At 41.3% G+C, this 18,437-nt stretch overlaps 1 protein-coding gene across 1 annotated transcript in view; it reads right to left on the bottom strand.

Moving 5' to 3' along the window:
- Positions 1-887: 887 nt before the first annotated feature.
- The window catches only part of limd1a (LIM domains containing 1a), a 76,614-nt gene continuing 59,064 nt past the window's right edge, over positions 888-18,437 (bottom strand). Inside the window, exons 6-8 of the mRNA XM_068001832.1 lie at positions 13,010-13,061; positions 5,328-5,396; positions 888-2,959 (exon numbers count right to left, since the gene is read on the bottom strand). Coding sequence (XP_067857933.1) covers positions 2,825-2,959; positions 5,328-5,396; positions 13,010-13,061 — 256 coding nt within the window. The 3' untranslated portion in view covers positions 888-2,824. The remainder of the gene's footprint in view (positions 2,960-5,327; positions 5,397-13,009; positions 13,062-18,437) is intronic.

Here is an 18,437-nt window from a genome sequence, read left to right as displayed (position 1 = left end):
ACTCAGTGTATTTGCTTGAACAAACTTGAATAAACCGACAAAAATGCATCAATTGATGATTCAGGTAACATGGCAAATATATGCTATATAACTTCATGACATCTGGCTCAGCTCTCCCAATGCTAACCCATAGGTGAACTCCAACTCTTGGTTCTTTGAGGACGTTCCTCTCCTTCCCCTACCCTCCACAGACTGAAAATTTCGCTGGACTTGATCTTGTGGACGAACCACATAAAGAACATTCATTTAATGGAACTGTGTTCCACAGTGCATTCAAGTAGCCAAGAGTTGAATGACAGCAGGTCAGACCTGCAGCAAGCTTTCCCTGTAAATTAAAAAGCTCTACCTTGTACGGACTGTATCTTTGCAATATAGTAGCACAACTATTCTGTGTGGGTGAATGTCTTACATTAGTACATACTTTCATCTTACATACACAGCAGCCCAGAAACTCAAAATGGTACAGCACTGGATATCCAATTTCCACTCATACTAAAAAACATCCACACTCTGGGCAAGTGTTGCCAGAGCTTGGCTTGGACAAAAAAAAAATGTACTGCACCAATCATGGGGGTGTGGATACTTCTCGATCAGTCAATTAAGTGGCATCAATGGGGACTGTGGAGAAATCATGGTCTCAAAATCCCTCGTACAAAAAAGGCTACCAATGCAGCTGAAAATGAAAACGTGTTATTCTGATTGTTTAAAGCTGAAATTAGAAACTACCTTGGAAAGCCCAAAAGATCCATGTCCAAACTCTGCTCTTTTTAATCTTTTTCAATATAACTTGTGTTCTAATAAAATATTTAAATATTTAATATATAATTTTAATTTTTTAAAATTTAAATTAGTAGCAAACAAATGTAACTTATACAACAAACAGCAGCTTTTTCCTGAAATTTATCCTTTCCATTTATTGCAAATCCTCAAACCAGGGGAAAATTAGGAAACAAGCCACGAATACTGGAGATCTGTCTCTCCCCCACCCTGCTAGTAGATTCCCATGAGGACACAGATACGATCTGTTGCCAATAATGCGTTCTCATGCATTACTCAAGAACAAAAATACCATCAGAACAAAAAAAAACATGCAAGTATGTCAACTGGAAAATTCACAGTAACGTGCCTCAGCCCAAATTTAAACAATCATCTCCAACTGCACTAGTTTGATTTTTCTAATGTGTACATGGTGGCAATATTCACCATTTTGTGCTGTAGCTTTACATCCACCAGAACACCGTCCAAACCTCATTTTACACAGAACCCTTACAGCTAGGGGAGAGAGAGAGAGCGAGAGCCTGACTTTCATTCCCTCTGTTTGTCAATGTGAATTCAGATCCTAGAGATCAAACCCAGTGCACCACCCAGCCTCCAATTTTGAATGTTTTAATTTTAAGAAAACACAGGTACAAATAGCCAAAACCAGGGACACTATTTCACTACATGTAGCGCCATGGATATTTAAACAGTATTTTCTTTTTTTTGTCCTATTATTCATGTGCTGTTTTTGACCTATTGGTTACATGCTATTAATCTGCTTCTAATGAGTTTATTACTCTGTTATGGTTCCCTCAAATACAAATGCCTCTAATATGCAAGGAAAAGTTTTTGAGAATGCAATTCTCCAATTTTTTGTTCAGAGGAATTTCGGTACCATAATGACAGTTAAAACAAAAAGAAAATCATAGTTTAGGGACAGAAAAAAAATCTCCCCAAAAAGCTGAGCCAGTATGACTTTTTTTTTGGAAGGAGAGGCAGTTTATTTTTAAGCCTGTTTAAAAATTGTGAAAATAAAACAAATTAAAAAGCACATTCCACACAAAGTTTCTTAATTTAAAGGGAATTTTGATTTTAAATGTGCTTAATTTGTTTACGTTTCGACTTCAGATTTTTGGTCTGGAATGCGTTTAGTTTGTTTAAATTATGGAACATGAAAAAGGTGTTTATAAATCTCAGAACTGTGAAAAATACAAATTAAGCACATTCCAGAATTTATCCCAATGCTCAAAAGTCATCTTAGGACCAATATAATTTTTTTGAAAATCAGCTGGCCGCAAGAATTTTCTGGGGAGGTTTGGAGGACAGCAGTCAAACTTTAAAATTCTAATGCCACTCTGAAGTTGGAACAGCAGGAAATGGTTGGAATTAATCAGCAAAACTAATGTCCTGACTAAAATCAGGATAGTTGATAGATATGTACAGAGATTATTTTATGAGTGAAACACATTTGCCTAGAAAACAGTCTATGTGGAAGAGCAGAAAATATAGCACTAAAGATGACTGCAGATCCTTGGAAAAAGTTCTATTTCCATTACCGGGTTATTCATCACCAATGAGCCAGTCAAGTTAATCCCGCACCAGACCATTCTACACAGATTGTTTTCTCTTCTGTGAAATTAATCGTGGGACAAATTCTCTGTTTCAATGCATGAAATCTCGTAAAAAATGCGTATCCTTTAGAACGTTCATGTAAATCTAACTGAAATACAAGTTATTGCAACAATCGTCATCTGCAATATCACATTTTGGTAGCACTCAAGTTCAGTAAAATGGAGCTTTGTAGAAGATCAGCCTTTTCTGATCATTTACAATTAAGAAAAAGTATTTGAAAAATGTTACATATTGCTGCTCATTGAAATCTGAAGTTTTCCTGTTCTGTTCTGGTTTGTCCCTCTCGAATGCTCACAGACAGCCATGTGCAAAAATGTTACTTGGAAACCAGCCATTACTTGGACTTCCTTTGCTTTCCAGGTGCTAAAGTATGGGAGTTCCAAAGCTTCAGTGTCAATCAGATCAGACTTGTAATAGCCACTCATTGGAGGGCCTAGTATTTAGGCTGGTAGATGAAGCCAGGTGTTCCATTGTCAATGTGTTTTAGGTGGCAAGTGTGGCAAAGCAAGTGTCCATCCAGTGGATAGCAACGATGATCCTCTTCATCATTCAGCTCCATGCCACAGTCCTAGAAATGGTTGGAAAACAAGTATTAATATGACATTAGACTGGAAGAAAAATTACGATGGAGCAGGTCGAAAACCAATGTGGCATTTTGTGGTGAGGTTGCTAAAGAGAGACAACTAAAATATTCAAATGTATTGGATCAAGCTGAAAATATGATTCCCTGGTGGAATAATTTATGGGGTGCTCACATGCATTATGCCCCTAATTCTGCAGAGGAAATGCCCTTGACCTCAACTAGGCTGCCAGAGTGCCATTGATGCCACATGTTAACAAAAGCTTTGATAAAGTGCTTTCTCGCTCCATTACTACTCAGTCAAAGCCAATTTTTAATCAAAAATTAAATATTTATGAATCAAATGCCAGTTCACATTGTTATCACATGAATTACTGCTGAGGTGGCAGTTAGTTGAATATTGTCAGTAATGGTGGCACATCAGCCCACCCAGATGTTTATGTTGCAGATGCCCTAACTATAATCTTCCAAAGTTCTCTCAATTCAGGAACCATTCCTTTGGATTGGAAAATTGCACCTGTCACTCCGCTATTTAAGAAAGGTGAGAGGGGGAAACTAGGGAATTATAGACCAGTTAGCCTAACATCTGTTGTCGGGAAATTACTAGAGTCTATAATTAAGGATAGAGTGACTGAACAACTTGAAAATTTTCAGCTGATCAGAGAGCCAACATGGATTTGTAAAGGGTAGATCACGCCTGATAAACCTGACTGAATTTTTTGAAGAGGTGACTAAAGTAGTGGACAGGGGAATGTCAATAGATGTTGTTTATATGGACTTCCAGAAGGCATTCGATAAAGTCCCTCTTAAGAGACTGTTAGCTAAAGTTGAAGCTCATGGAATTTAGGGCAAATTATTGACCTGGTTAGAAAATTGGCTGAGCAACAGGAGACAGAGAGTAGGGATAATGGGCAGATACTCAAACTGGCAGCATGTGACTCGTAGTGTCCCACAGGGATCTGTGTTGGGGCCTCATCTATTCACTGTATTTATTAACGACTTAGATGACGGGTTAGAGAGCCACATATCCAAGTTTTCCAGTGACACAAAGATAGGCAGCATTGTAAGCAGTGTAGATGGAAGCATAAAATTACAGAGATATTAATAGATTAAATGAATGGACAAAACTGTAGCCAAGTGTGAGGTCATCCACCTTGGACCTAAAAAGGATAAATCAGAGTACTTTCTGAATGGTGAAAAGCTCAAAACAGTGGAGGTCCAAAGAGACTTAAGGGTCTATATACATAGATCATTAAAATGTCATGGACAGGTACAGAAAATAATCAAAAAGGCTAATGGAATGCTGGCCTTTATACCTAGAGAACTAAAATACAAGGGGGTAGAAGTTATGCTACAGCTATACAAAGCCCTGGTTAGACCACACCTGGAGTACTGTGTTCAGTTCTGGGCACCGCATCTTAGGAAGGATATATTGGCCTTGAAGGGAATGCAGTGTAGATTTACTAGAATGATACCTGGACTCCAAGGGTTAAATTACAAGGAGAGATTACACAAACTAGGGTTGTATTCCCTGGCACGTAGGATATTAAGGGATGATTTGATCAAAGTTTTTAAAGATACAACGTGGAACTGATAGGGTAGATGGAGAGAAACTATTTCTGCTGGTTGGGGAGTCTAGGATTAGGGGACATAGTCTAAAAATGAGAGCCAGGACTTTCAGGAGTGAAGTTAGGAAACACTTCACACACAAAGGGTGATAGAAGTTTGGAACTCTTCGGCAAACGGCAGTTGATGCGAGCTCAAATGTTCATTTTGAATCTGAGATTGATAGATTTTTGTTATCCAAAGGTATTAAGGGATATGGGGCTAAGGCGGGTATATGGAGTTAGGTCACAGATCAGCCATGATCTCATTGAATGGTGGAACAGGCTCAAGGGACTAAATGGCCTACTCCTGTTCCTATAAAGCAGTACTTGGAGAGAAATGTTACTAGCAACTCTACTTGCTGTTTTCTTCAGTTTCCCCCCGCCCGCCCTCCTTTCTCAAAAAGGTGCCGATTCATGCTCAGTGTGGTCTCTATCTGATGCGATTAATTTGATAAGAGAGCTTGGACTGGGGCAAAGATAGATCTTCAGATCGAATTATAAAGAATCCTGTTCTGATGGAGCTGGTTTGCGGTGGGTGGATTTAAATCTCTTGATTTGCATGGTCATACAGCTCTCAAAGAAGTTGTAAAAAGATTGTGCGTGTGTGTTATGGGAAAGGTATTACCACTGCATTTGAATAAGTTCATTTAAAACTGCTCTTTATAGTTCAGGATTTATTAAAACTGGATATATGGTAGGTTGGTCCCCCTGACTTCATTTTCCTGCCAATTTAAATTAGTAACACCTACCTCACATTGATAGCATTCCACGTGGTAGTCCTTATCCATGGAAACAACACGAATTGTTTCATCAGAGCCCTATGGATATATAAAGATTAATGTTACATACATAATTAATTTTGTTACTTCCACTCCTTTTCCCTTCTTTAAGCTTCTCATATTGCACAACATTCCTGGCCAACAAGGATGCATTCAAGATCTGCTTCTGGGCTTCCATCAGTAGCGATCAGCAGGTGAGAGTGTCCAATGTCCTTTCTTTGATCAGTCACTCACTGAGCAGATTGTGAAGCAAACACTCTGATTTTTATGGTTGGGTAAATTCAGAAGGTTAGCACCATCGGCACTGTATTTTCTCTTGTTTTCCTCACCATATGCAAGATGAACAGGAAATAACAGATATATTTTCCTTTACTAGAGTCCCACCATCAACAACCACTCCTGCAGCTTGAAAAGGAACAACCTGTGGTCTTTTCTGTGGCTGCTATCAATGACCCATTTATGTGAAATTGTTGAGTAGCGACCATTTTTCCACTTTCCAGTTTGTTGACGGGTTTGGCGTTTCAACAACTACATCACACCAGAACTGTAGCTGGCACTGACCAACTGGGTTTTATTGGGTTTAAAGCTAATTTTGGAATTTAGCTTTTAGGGGTTAATTATCAAGTTTAACTCTAAAATCAGACATTTTCCCTATTAAACTATGATGTTCAAAATTTTAAAAGCCTGGATGCACCCCATGGCTCAACGGTCTGCTTTTACCTGTTGACAATGAGCTGAACTGCTGATGTCATAAGCCAAATTACAGTAACGTTCCTTATGTAACACCCTTATTTAAAAAGGGTAGTAGGCAGAAGGCTGGAAATTATAGACCAGTTAGCTTAACATCTGTGGTGGGTAAAATTTTGGAGTCTATTATTAAGGAGACAGTAGCAGAACATTTGGATAAACATAATTTAATAGGACAAAGTCAGCATGGCTTTACTAAGGGGAAGTCATGTCTGACAAATTTGCTTGAGTTCTTTGAGGATATAACGTACAGGGTGGATAAAGGGGAACCAGTGGACGTAGTGTATTTGGACTTCCAGAAGGCATTCGACAAGGTGCCACATAAAAGATTATTGCTCAAGATAAAGACTCACTGGATTGGGGGTAATATTCTGGCATGGGTGGAGGATTGGTTGTCTAACAGGAAGCAGAGAGTTGGGATAAATGGTACATTCTTGGACTGGCAACCTGTAGCCAGTGGTGTTCCGCAGGGGTCGGTGCTGGGTCCCCAACTCTTTACAATCTATATTAACGATTTGGAGGAGGGGACCGAGTGTAACATATCAAAGTTTGCAGATGATACAAAGATGGGAGGGAAAGTAGAGAGTGAGGAGGACATAAAAAACCTACAAGGGGATATAGACAGGCTGGGTGAGTGGGCGGAGATTTGGCAGATGCAATACAATATTGGAAAATGTGAGGTTATGCACTATGGCAGGAAAAATCGGAGAGCAAGTTATTATCTTAATGGCGAGCAACTGGAAAGTACTGCAGTACAAAGGGATCTGGGGGTCCTAGTGCAAGAAAATCAAAAAGTTAGTTTGCAGGTGCAGCAGGTGATCAAGAAGGCCAACGGAATGTTGGCTTTTATTGCTAGGGGGATAGAATATAAAAACAGGGAGGTATTGCTGCAGTTATATAAGGTATTGGTGAGACCGCACCTGGAATACTGCATACAGTTTTGTTCTCCATACTTAAGAAAAGACATACTTGCTCTTGAGGCAGTACAAAGAAGGTTCACTCGGTTAATCCCGGGGATGAGGGGGTGGACATATGAGGAGAGGTTGAGTAGATTGGGACTCTACTCATTGGAGTTCAGAAGAATGAGAGGCGATCTTATTGAAACATATAAGATTGTGAAGGGGCTTGATCGGGTGGATGCGGTAAGGATGTTCCCAAGGATGGGTGAAACTAGAACTAGGGGGCATAATCTTAGAATAAGGGGCTGCTCTTTCAAAACTGAGATGAGGAGAAACTTCTTCACTCAGAGGGTAGTAGGTCTGTGGAATTTGCTGCCCCAGGAAGCTGTGGAAGCTACATCATTAAATAAATTTAAAACAGAAATAGACAGTTTCCTAGAAGTAAAGGGAATTAGGGGTTACGGGGAGCGGGCAGGAAATTGGTCATGAATTTAGATTTGAGGTTAGGATCAGATCAGCCATGATCTTATTGAATGGCGGAGCAGGCTCGAGGGGCCGATTGGCCTACTCCTGCTCCTATTTTTTATGTTCTTATGTTACCTTGTCAAAAAGCAATGTCAGTCAGTACAATAGTTAATCTGACAAGAAAGCAAGCAATGACATTTGGCCAGCAAGATGCCAGTTCAGGGTTTTATTTACTCTTTCAGCCTTCTCCCATCCTGATTTTGCTGGGGAATAATTCTGTGTGCTGCAGCCCTCCAGTATAAATTAAAATCATATTCCTGTGAATATCTGATGTCCCTTATTAAACTTACTTCTGTATCCTAACACTTCAAGCCTTAGATCTGGCTCCCACCCCCACCCCCCCCACCACCCAATGGCTCAAGAGATAAATGCACCTTGGAGCAGTGCTCATCCATACAGGTCAGGAGGTTTGATCCTCGTTCTCTGGTGTGTCAGCAGGTGATTTGACCATGGAGCACATCATAGCTGAACCCTATCCTGTCCTCATCCAACATCCAAAGACCCACCCTTTCCAGCAGAGTTGACTGGATAGTAATCAGGAGCTGCAGCCCTGACTTTTTTTTCTCCCCTCTTTAGCGCAGGGATACTCGTGGCAATTGAAGCAATTATTCCCCACCGAGATCAGCTAACTCGACAGAGAACGAGGATCAAACCTCCTGACCTGTATGGATGAGCACTGCTCCAAGGTGCATTTATCTCTTGAGCCATTGGGTGGTGGGGGGGGGGTGGGGGTGGGAGCCAGATCTAAGGCTTGAAGTGTTAGGATACAGAAGTAAGTTTAATAAGGGACATCAGATATTCACAGGAATATGATTTTAATTTATACTGGATTCACACACACGTAATGAAGTACAATAATTCCATTACGGGTTTTCTACACATTTCTGTGAAAGCCCAGATCTGTGCTTGAATCTATAAACACCACCACTCCGATAAGGGACCCAGCAGTTAGAACAGAAAATGGATGCTGTTAACTTAGGGGTTTGCCTTAAACTGAAGTTTACAAAAAGGCTGTCTGGGAGTGCAATGTGTTGATATATTGACATGCTGCATTAGGAGTGGTGGAATATGGCAAGTTCGTATTCTTGGCTGAGCTATCAAGAGAAGATGTAGAACTAGTTGCAGGTAATTGCCCAGCATGGGGGAGGGGAGGGAAGAAGAAGAAAAAAAAAATCAGTAGTTGAGTCACCTGAGGCATGGGAGAAAGCACAGGAAATACCCCCCCACCCCAACCAGCGGCCTGGTATAAAGGAGAGTGGATAGAGAGCGAGGGTATCTCTCCACCCCCCACCCCCCCCAGCAGCCAGGTAAACAAGCGAGTGAGCGAGCGAGGGAATCCCCCCCCCGTGGCCCGGTATAAAGGAGAGTGGAGAGAAAGAGAGAGCGTGGGAAACACCCCCAGCGGCCCGGTATAAAGGAGAGTGGAGAGAGAGCGTGGGAAACCCCCCCAGCGGCCCGGTATAAAGGAGAGCGGAGAGAAAGCGTGGGAAACCCCCCCAGCGGCCCGGTATAAAGGAGAGCGGAGAGAAAGCGTGGGAAACCCCCCCAGCGGCCCGGTATAAAGGAGAGCGGAGAGAGGGAAAAAAAATCAAGGAGTGATATCACAGGACAGTAGGTTGGTGATTGATGAGTATTACCTCTACCACCCAGAAGGACAAGGGCAGCAGGTACATGGGAACAACACGACCTGCACGTTCCCCTCCAAGTCACACACCATCCCGACTTGGAAATATATCGCCGTTCCTTCATCGTTGCTGGGTCAAAATCCTGGAACTCCCTTCCTAACAGCATTGTGGGAGAATCTTCACCATACGGACTGCAACGGTTCAAGAAGGCGGCTCACCACCACCTTCTCAAGGGCAATTAGCCTCGCCAGCGACGCCCACATCCCATCAATAAATTTTTTAAAAAATTAGCGATATAGGTAGAATTCGGAATGAGGTTCTACTGAGACAGTTTGAGGAGCTAGGGTCTAAATTAATAAGCAAAACCTCAAAAGGTAATAATCTCTGGATTACTACCTGAGCCACGCGCAAATTGGCATAGGGACACACAGATCAGAGAGTTAAATGCATGGCTCAAAGAGTAGTTTGGGAGACAAGGGATTTCTATTCATGGGGCACTGGCACCAGTACTGGGGAAAGAGGGAGCTGTTCCGTTGGGACAAGCTCCACTTAAACCGGGCTGGGACCAGTGTCCTGGCGAATTGTATAACTAGGGCGGTAGACAGGGCTTTAAACTAAAAACGGGAGGGGGGGGGTTCGGAGAAGGCAAAGGGTTCAGGTAAAGGTCAATTTATATATCTAAAGAGAAAAGTCAAGGCCATAGAGCAGTATAGCGAGTTGGATAAATATAAGCAGTGTGTTTCAGGAAGGTACAGAGTTCAACGGTGATAGCTCATCAGTGAATAAGGTCAAATCAGGAAAAAGTAGTAAAAAGTCAAAATAAAAAGGCGCTTTATCTGAATGCACGAAGCATTCATAACAAGATAGACAAATTAATTGCACAAAGAGAGATTAATGGGTTTGATCTAATAGCCATTACTGAGACGTGGTTGCAAGGTGACCAAGGTTGTGAACTAAATATTCCAGGGTACTTGACTTTTTGAAAAGACAGACAAAATGGAAAAGGAGTGGGGGGGGTAGCCCTGATAATAGGATGACAAAGACAGTAATGAGAAAGGACCTTGGCTCTGAAGATCAGGAAGCAGAATCAGTATGGGTGGAGATAAGAAATATCAAGGGGCAGAACACCAGTTTATAGGCCCCCTAACAGTAGTTATACTGTTGGATGGAATATTAATCAAGAAATAAGAGGAGTTTGTAACAAAGGTAATGCAATATCGTGGGGGACTTTAATCTTCATATAGATTTGACAAATCAAGTTGGCAAAAGGTAGTTTGGAGGACGAGTTCATGGAATGCATTTGAAACAGTTTCCTAGAACAATGTATCATGGAACCAACCATGGTAACAGGCTATTTTAGATGTTGTCTCGTGTAATGAGACAGGGTTAATTAGTAATCTCATAGCAAGGGATCCTCTGGGGATAATATGACAGAATTTCATCTCGAGTTCGAGAGTGACGTACTTAAGTCCGAAACTAGAGTCTTAAACTTAAACAAAGCCAATTTCATAGGTATGAGGGGCGAGTTGGCTAAGGTAGATTGGGAAAATAGATTTAAAAAGATATGACAGTAGATAAGCAATGGCGAAAATTTAAAGAAATATTTCATAATTCTCAACAAATATATATTTCATTGAGGAATAAAAAAATTCATGTGAAAAGTGATCCACCCGTGGCTAACTAAAGAAGTTAAGGATAGTACTAGATTAAAAGAAGAGGCTTATAAACGATGCCAAGAAGGTCAGTAAGCCTGAGGATTGGGAGAATTTTAGAAACCAGCAAATGATGACCAAAAAATTGATAAAAGAGGAAGAAAATAGAATGATAGTAAACTAGCAAGAAATATAAAAAAAGATTGTTAAAGCTTCTACAAGTATGTAAAAAGGAAAAGAGTAGCAAAAGTAAACGTGGGTCCCTTAGAGGCTGTGACAGGAGAAATTATAATAGGGAATAAGGAAATAGCAGAGATGTTAAACAAATATTTTGTATCTGTCTTTACAGTAGAAAACAAAAAACATACCAGGAATGGTGGGGAACTTAAAAGTAATTAATATTAGTAAAGAAAAAGTACTGGAGAAATTAATGGGACTAAAAGCCGACAAATCCTTGGGAGCTGATGGCCTACATCCGAGGGTTCTAAAAGAGGTGGCTGCAGAGATAGTGGATACATTGGTTGTGATCTTCCAAAACTCCCTAGATTCTAGAATGGTCCCAGTGGATTGGAAGGTAGCAAATGTAACCCCGCTATTCAAGAAAGGAGGGAGAGAGAAAACAGGGAACTACAGACCAGTTAGCCTGATATCAGTATTCAGGAAAATGCTGGAATCCATTCTTAAGGATGTGGTAATGGGGCACTTAGAAAATCAGAATATGATTAGGCAGAGTCAATATGGTTTTATGGAAGGGAAATAGTGTTTGACAAATTTATTAGAATTTTTTGAGGATGTAACCAGCAGGGTAGATAAAAGGGGAACCAGTGGATGTAGTATATTTGGATTTTCAAAAGGCATTCGATAAGGTGCGACAGAAAAGGTTGTTACGCAAGATAAGGACTCATGGGGTTGAGGGTAATATATTAGCATGGATAGAGCATTAGAGGTTAGCGGATAGAAAACAAAGAGTAGGAATAAAAGGTCATTTTTAGGTTGGCAGGCTGTAACTAGTGGGGTGCCACAAGGATCGGTGCTTGGGCCTCAGCTATTTACAATCTATATCAATGATTTAGATGAAGGGACTGAGTGTAATGTATCCAAGTTTGCTGACGATACAAGGTGGGAAAGTAAGCTGTGAGGAGGACACAGAGTCTGCAAAGGGATATAGACAGGTTAAGTGAGTGAGCAAGAAGGTGGCAGATAGAGTATAATGTGGGGAAATGTGAGGTTATTACCTTTGGTAGGAAGAATAGAAAAAGAATATTTTTTTAAATGGTGAGAAACTATTAAATGTTGGTGTTCAGAGGGATTTGGGTGTCCCTGTGCACAAAACACAGAAAGTTAACATGCAGGTACAGCAAATAGTTAGGAAGGCAAATGATTTGTTGGCCTTTATTGGAAGGGGGTTGGAGTACAAGAGAAGGCAAGTCTTGCTGCAATTGTACAGGGCTTTGGCGAGACCTCACCTGGAGTACTGTGTACAGTTTTGGCCTCCTTACCCAAGGAAGGATGTACTTGCCTTAGTGGCGGTGCAATGAAGGTTCACTAGATTGATTCGAGATGAGAATGTTGTCCTATGAGGAGAGATTGAGTAGAATGGGCCTATACTCTCTGGAGTTTAGTAGAATGAGAGGTGATCTCATTGAAACATAAGATTCTGAGAGGGCTTCAAAGGATAGATGCTGGTTGTTTCCCTTGGCTGGAGAGTCTAGAAACTAGGGGGCATAGTCTCAGGAGAAGGGGTCAGTCATTTAGGACCGAGATGAGGAGAAATTTCTTCACTCAGGAGGGTTGTGAATCTTTGGAATTCTCTACCCCAGAGGGCTGTGGATGCTCAGTCGTTGAGTACATTCAAGGCTGAGATCGATAGATTTTTGGGCTCTAGGGGAATCAAGGGATATGGGGATCGGGCGGGAAAGTGGAGCTGAGGTCAAAGATCAGCCATGATCTTACTGAATGGCGGAGCAGGCTCAAGGGGTCATATGGCCTACTCCTGCTCCTAATTCTTATGTTCTTAGGCCACTCTCACACTGCTGACCTGATAGTGGAATAGAGCAGCCAATTTATAAAGGAGCCTTATGGCAGGGGGGCGGGGGGGGGAAGAAAATCAGTAAAATGGGTATAAACTTGCTCACATTTTTCACCTGTCCCGAGTTAGATATAATCTTACCAAAACCAAAAAACCTTTTCAATGCAATACTGACCTCTGCTGGCAGGATGGCTTGGCCACATGCTGCACACTTTGGAGCTAACACTCTAAAAAAAGAGGAAGAAAGAGCAGATATATCATACACCACACAAACAAAGGGTTTTAGCTGTATATCCTAGCAGTGGATGGATCACATAGCCCATGTTACACCAGAGTTGTTTTTTAAAAAAAATATATATATCTTGCCTGTTTTCTCTCCTCCTCCTGAATCCGAGACACAGATTTTCAAACATGAGTCATTGGATAGTGGTCAGGAATGGAAACCATGGTTAATTTGGCTGAGAGCAACTGTGATGCCTCACTGCCACTTTGGCTGAGATCAGCTAACTCGGCACTGACGTTAGGAATTCTTAAACCGGTCATCTTCAAAGTAGGGCATACATTCAATTTACCAGATTATTAATAAATACTTCCTGTAATATGCATCAATCTGGGTAAGATTCACCATTTAATTTTGTTGTATAGTACTTTCCCTTAATAAACAGAGAATATGTCGTGGCCAGCAATACAGTACAATAAATAACCCAAAAGGGGATGATCAGATTACACACACACCTCACAAAGTCACAAGTGGGTTACGGTTAGCCTCATATTTAGCATATTATTCCGCTAGCCACTACACCATCTATTTATAACACATGTTGCAAATTCTCTGTTAAACAAGAAGAGAAATCTTATAGTGCAGCCCAAGAAACATGTTGAAGCTGGTTGTTGGTGTCACTTTGTCTTAGTGATATTAAGATATTCACAAGTATATGATTTTAATTCACACTGGACCCACACACATGTAATGAATTAGAATAACTCCATTACTGGTTTTCCACGCACCTCAATATGTAGAACCTCTGCGAAAGCCCAGATCTGGGCTTGAAACTATAAACACTGTCACTTTGATTAATAAGCTCACCATTGGGATTGACGCATTGGAAAAATCTAGCCTTAGTATTGTTGGAAAGTTATGGCATTAAAAAGTCATAAAAATACTCTCCAGTCTCAATGGTTTTCTAATCAGACCCAGATGCTGGCACCAAAGTTGCCAGCCTTGTGCTTTACTACAGAATCTTGACCCCTTCCCAGCTCTTGCGGAATTTAAACAAAGTCCTCCTTCTATGGTGTTTTCCCATCATCACTTTTAATTCAACAATCACCAGCATTTAAACTAGCAAAAGGGGGCAACCTTGTTGGCACTGGCACGATGGGCCAAATGGCCTCTTTCTGTGCTGTATCATTCTATGAACTCATTAGAGTCTCCCTCCTCCTCCCCCACCAAAACAATAAAAGCACTGATCACTAGAAAATTGCAAAAGTCATTCAACGCAGTCACAAACATTACATTAAGTTGAGAATCTTTCAACTGGAAATTTATGGAGAGTGTCTCTTTCTTTCACAGAGCAGACTATAGGGTAATCTTTACAAATTTGTGCACCTGGTGCGAAGCTTCGTCACCACGGAGCTCGAATCATGAATTTGGGTGCGGAGGTCAAAGGGCCACGCCGTATTTTCTATCCATTATGGACAGAACATCCTGCAGGGCCCACTGCCTCCATGCCCTAGTTTCTGATATACTTTCCTGGCATGCAAAGGTCTGTGCTGGGAGCTGAATTATCTAATCCCAATATCTAAATTCTTGCATTGAGCACACGCTTTCTCCGTCACATTTTGTGTCACAATTTGGTCACGTCTGGTGTCATGTGTCTTTATTCCAATCCTTTTACAGCCATTTTTCATATGCTGAGTTCACATTGGCCTATTCTGGCCAAATCCCTCCTTATTCATCCCAGCTAAGCCACCCAACTAAGTTGAGACCAATGTGTACCTGCAGCTGAACAGGTCAAACAAAGCAAGATTTCATAACGTTTTAATTTCATCTAAACTTAACTTTCACTTCATTTTCCATTGCTCCCACCAAGGAAGAAAAAAAATCAGATTTTATTTAATTTATTCTTTCATTTGCAATTTCAACTAGCCAGTGCCATTGCTGACTTTTCTCTTTTTTAAAAAAAATCGACACAGTCTTCCCCTCTTTTCATCTAAATTAATGTAGGATCAGCTGGGAGATACTGTACTGCTCGGCCTGCGACACGGCCAGGTTTGACTTCCCATGGATATTGAACTACTTATTTATCTTAAATGGGGCCAGAGGTTAACAGCAGATGGATGCAATCTAATGGACCATACCTAGTAGCAAGCATCTGACTGCGTATGACAGATATCAGGTTGACAACACAAGTGAGAACCAGGCTGAATCCAGAAATTTCAGAGGGGAAATGAAAAAGGAAATAAGAGGGGCAAAGAGAGAGTATGAGAATAGACTGGTGGCCAACATAAAAGAGAATCCAAAAGTCTTCTATAGGCATGTAAACAGTAAATGTGAGAGGAGGGGTGGGGCCGATTAGGGACCAAAAAGGAGATCTACTCACGGAGGCAGAGGGGATGGCCGAGGTGCTAAATGAGTACTTTGCATCTGTCTTTACCAAGGAAGATGTAATTGAGCGACTGGATGGGCTAAAAATTGATTTTAAAAAAGGAGGTACTGTAAAGACTAGCTGTACTTAAAGTAAATAAGTCACCTGGTCCGGATGGGATGCATCCTAGGTTGCTGAGGGAACTAAGGGTAGAAATTGCAGAGGTACTGGCCATAATCTTCCAAACATCCTTAGATACATGGGTGGTGCCAGAGGACTGGAGAATTGCAAATATTGCACCATTGTTCAAAAAAGGGTGTAAGGATAAACCCAGCAACTATAGGCCAGTCAGTTTAACCTCGGTGGTGGGGAAACTTTTAGAAATGGTAATCCGGGACATAATTAACACAGTCACTTGGACAAGTATGGATTGATTAGGGAATGTCAGCACGGATTTGTTAAAGGGAAATCGTGTTTAACTAACTTGATTGAGTTTTTTGATGAGGTAACAGAGGGTAGATGAGGTGCATATGGACTTTCAAAAGGCATTTGATAAAGTGCCGCATAATAGTTTTGTCATCAAGATTAAAGCCCATGGAATAAAAGGGGCAGTAGCAGCATGGATACAGAATTGACTAAGTAACAGGAAGCAGAGAGTAGTCGTGAACGGTTGTTTTTCGGACTGGAAGGAGATGTACAGTGGTGATCCCCAGGGGTCGATGCTGGGACCACTGCTTTCCTTGATATATATTAATGACTTGGACTTGGACATACAGGGCACAATTTCCAAATCTGCAAATGACACAAAACTTGGAAGTGTAGTGAACGGTGAGGATAGTGATAGACTTCAAGAGGATATAGACAGGCTGGTGGCATTTGCAGACAAGTGGCAGATGAAATTTAACACAGGAAAATGCGAGGTGATACATTTCGGTAGGAAGAACGAGGAGAGGCAATATAAACTAAAGGGCACAATTCTAAGAGGGGTACAGGAACAGGGCGATCTGAGGGTATATGTACACAAATCGTTGAAGGTGGCAGGGCAGGTTGAGTAAGCGGTTAAAAAAGCATACGGGATCCCGGACTTTATAAATAGAGGCATAGAATACAAAAGCAAGAAAATCATGATGAACCTTTATAAAACACTGGTTCGGCCACAACTGGAGTATTGTGTCCAGTTCTGGACACACACTTTAGGAAAGAAGTGAAGGCCTTGGAGAGGGTGCAGAAAAGATTTACTAAAATGATTCCAAGGCTGAGGGACTTTAGATACATGGATAGACTGGAGAAGCTGGGGTTATTCTCCTTGAAACAGAGAAGTTGAGAGGAGATTTGATAGAAGTATTGAAAATCATGAAGGGTCCAGACAGAGTTAGAGAGAAACTGTTCCCATTGGCAGAACGGTCAAGAACCAGAGGACATAGATTTAAGATGATTGGCAAAAGAACCAAAGGTGATATATTACACAGCGAGTGGTTAGGATCTGGAATGCACTTCCCGAGGGGGTGGTTGAGGCAGATTCAATCATGGCCTTCAAAGGGGAACTGGATAAGTACTTGAAAGGAAAAAAATCTGCAGGGCTATGGGGATAGGGCGGGGGAGTGGGACTAGCTGGATGGCTCTTGCATAGAGCCGGCACAGATTCGATGGGTCGAATGGCCTCCTTCCATGCTGTAACCTTTCTATGATTCTACGACTGCTAGGTGGGTGGTGTTTTATTAAATTTGTTCCGGGGATGTGGGCGAGGCTACATTTATTGCTCATCTGTAGTTGCCTTGAGAAGTTGGTGGTGTTCCTTCTCCTTGACCGCGACACTCCTTGTCCTGATGGTGCTCCCATGGTGATGTTATGTAGAGAATTCCAGCATATTGATCCAGTGGTAATGAAGAAACAGCTATCTATGTCAGGGTGGTGTGAGACTTGGAGGTGATGGTGTTACCAAGACATTGCTGCATTTGTCCTTCTCTGTGATAGAGGTTCCAGGGGAGGGAGGTGCTGTTGAAGTGTTGGGCTTCAGCTGAATTACCCCACCAGAGGATTGATCTTTTGCCTGCTTATTACATTAGAAGAGAGCCTGTGGCTCAAGGCAGTCCTGTGGCTTCCTTCACATGGGACTAACTGACTATCCAGGAGCTTCCTAACTTTCTGTTAAAATCCCCCGAAACACACAAGGATTTACTCAGCTGCACCCTTAACTCCAAAACCAAGCCTTTGACTTTCAATCTCAACTCAAAAGCTGCATAAATTTTGTAACAAAACTCTGAACATATGCTGCATGTTTACTTACCACATTTCATTCAAGCCTGTCCTATTTCTTTCAATGAAGACATCAAGTTTTTATTAACTTGTTCCCCACTTCATTTCATTCCTTTTTCTCCCCATCTCTCCGCTGAAGTTAGATAAACTAAGGGAGGACAAAATGCTGATATCTGGCAGCATACATCCGAGTATCCAGAGGGAAATGGGGGAAGAAATAAAAATAATGGAAATTATATTTCAGGGTTCCATTGAGAGTGGATGTGTGCCAAAGGACTGAGAGTGGTCAACGTAATACCCATCTTCAAACAGCAGCTAAAAAAGGGAGACAATGCTAACCTGGGTAATTACAGGCCAGTTAGTTTATCGTCTGTGGTGGGGAAAATATTGGAATTTTTAACTAAAGAGGAAATTATTAAATATCTAGATGAAGAGAAAATAATTAGAATAAAAGCAAAATGCTGCAGATGCTGGCAATCTGAAATAAAAACAGAAAATGCTGGAAATACTCAGTAGGTCAGGCAACATCTGTGGGGAAAGAAACAGTTAACGTTTCAGGTTAATGACCTTTCGTTAGAACTGGAAGAAGTAAAGGTTTAACAGTTTTTAAGCAAATACAGAGCCAGGGAAAGGAAAGAACAAAAGGGAAGGTCTGTGATAGGGTGGAGGGCAGGAGTGGTTAAATAACAAAATGGGATGATGGTGCAAGGCAAGGAGGGTGGTAATGGGACAAGTAAAGAAACAAAAGATGGATCTAAAGGA

The sequence above is a fragment of the Heptranchias perlo genome, chromosome 2 (assembly GCF_035084215.1).
Source record: "Heptranchias perlo isolate sHepPer1 chromosome 2, sHepPer1.hap1, whole genome shotgun sequence".
Taxonomy (NCBI): Eukaryota; Metazoa; Chordata; class Chondrichthyes; order Hexanchiformes; family Hexanchidae; genus Heptranchias; species Heptranchias perlo.
Note: the sequence above shows the minus strand (reverse complement) of the source record. Positions and strands in the feature narration are given on the sequence as shown.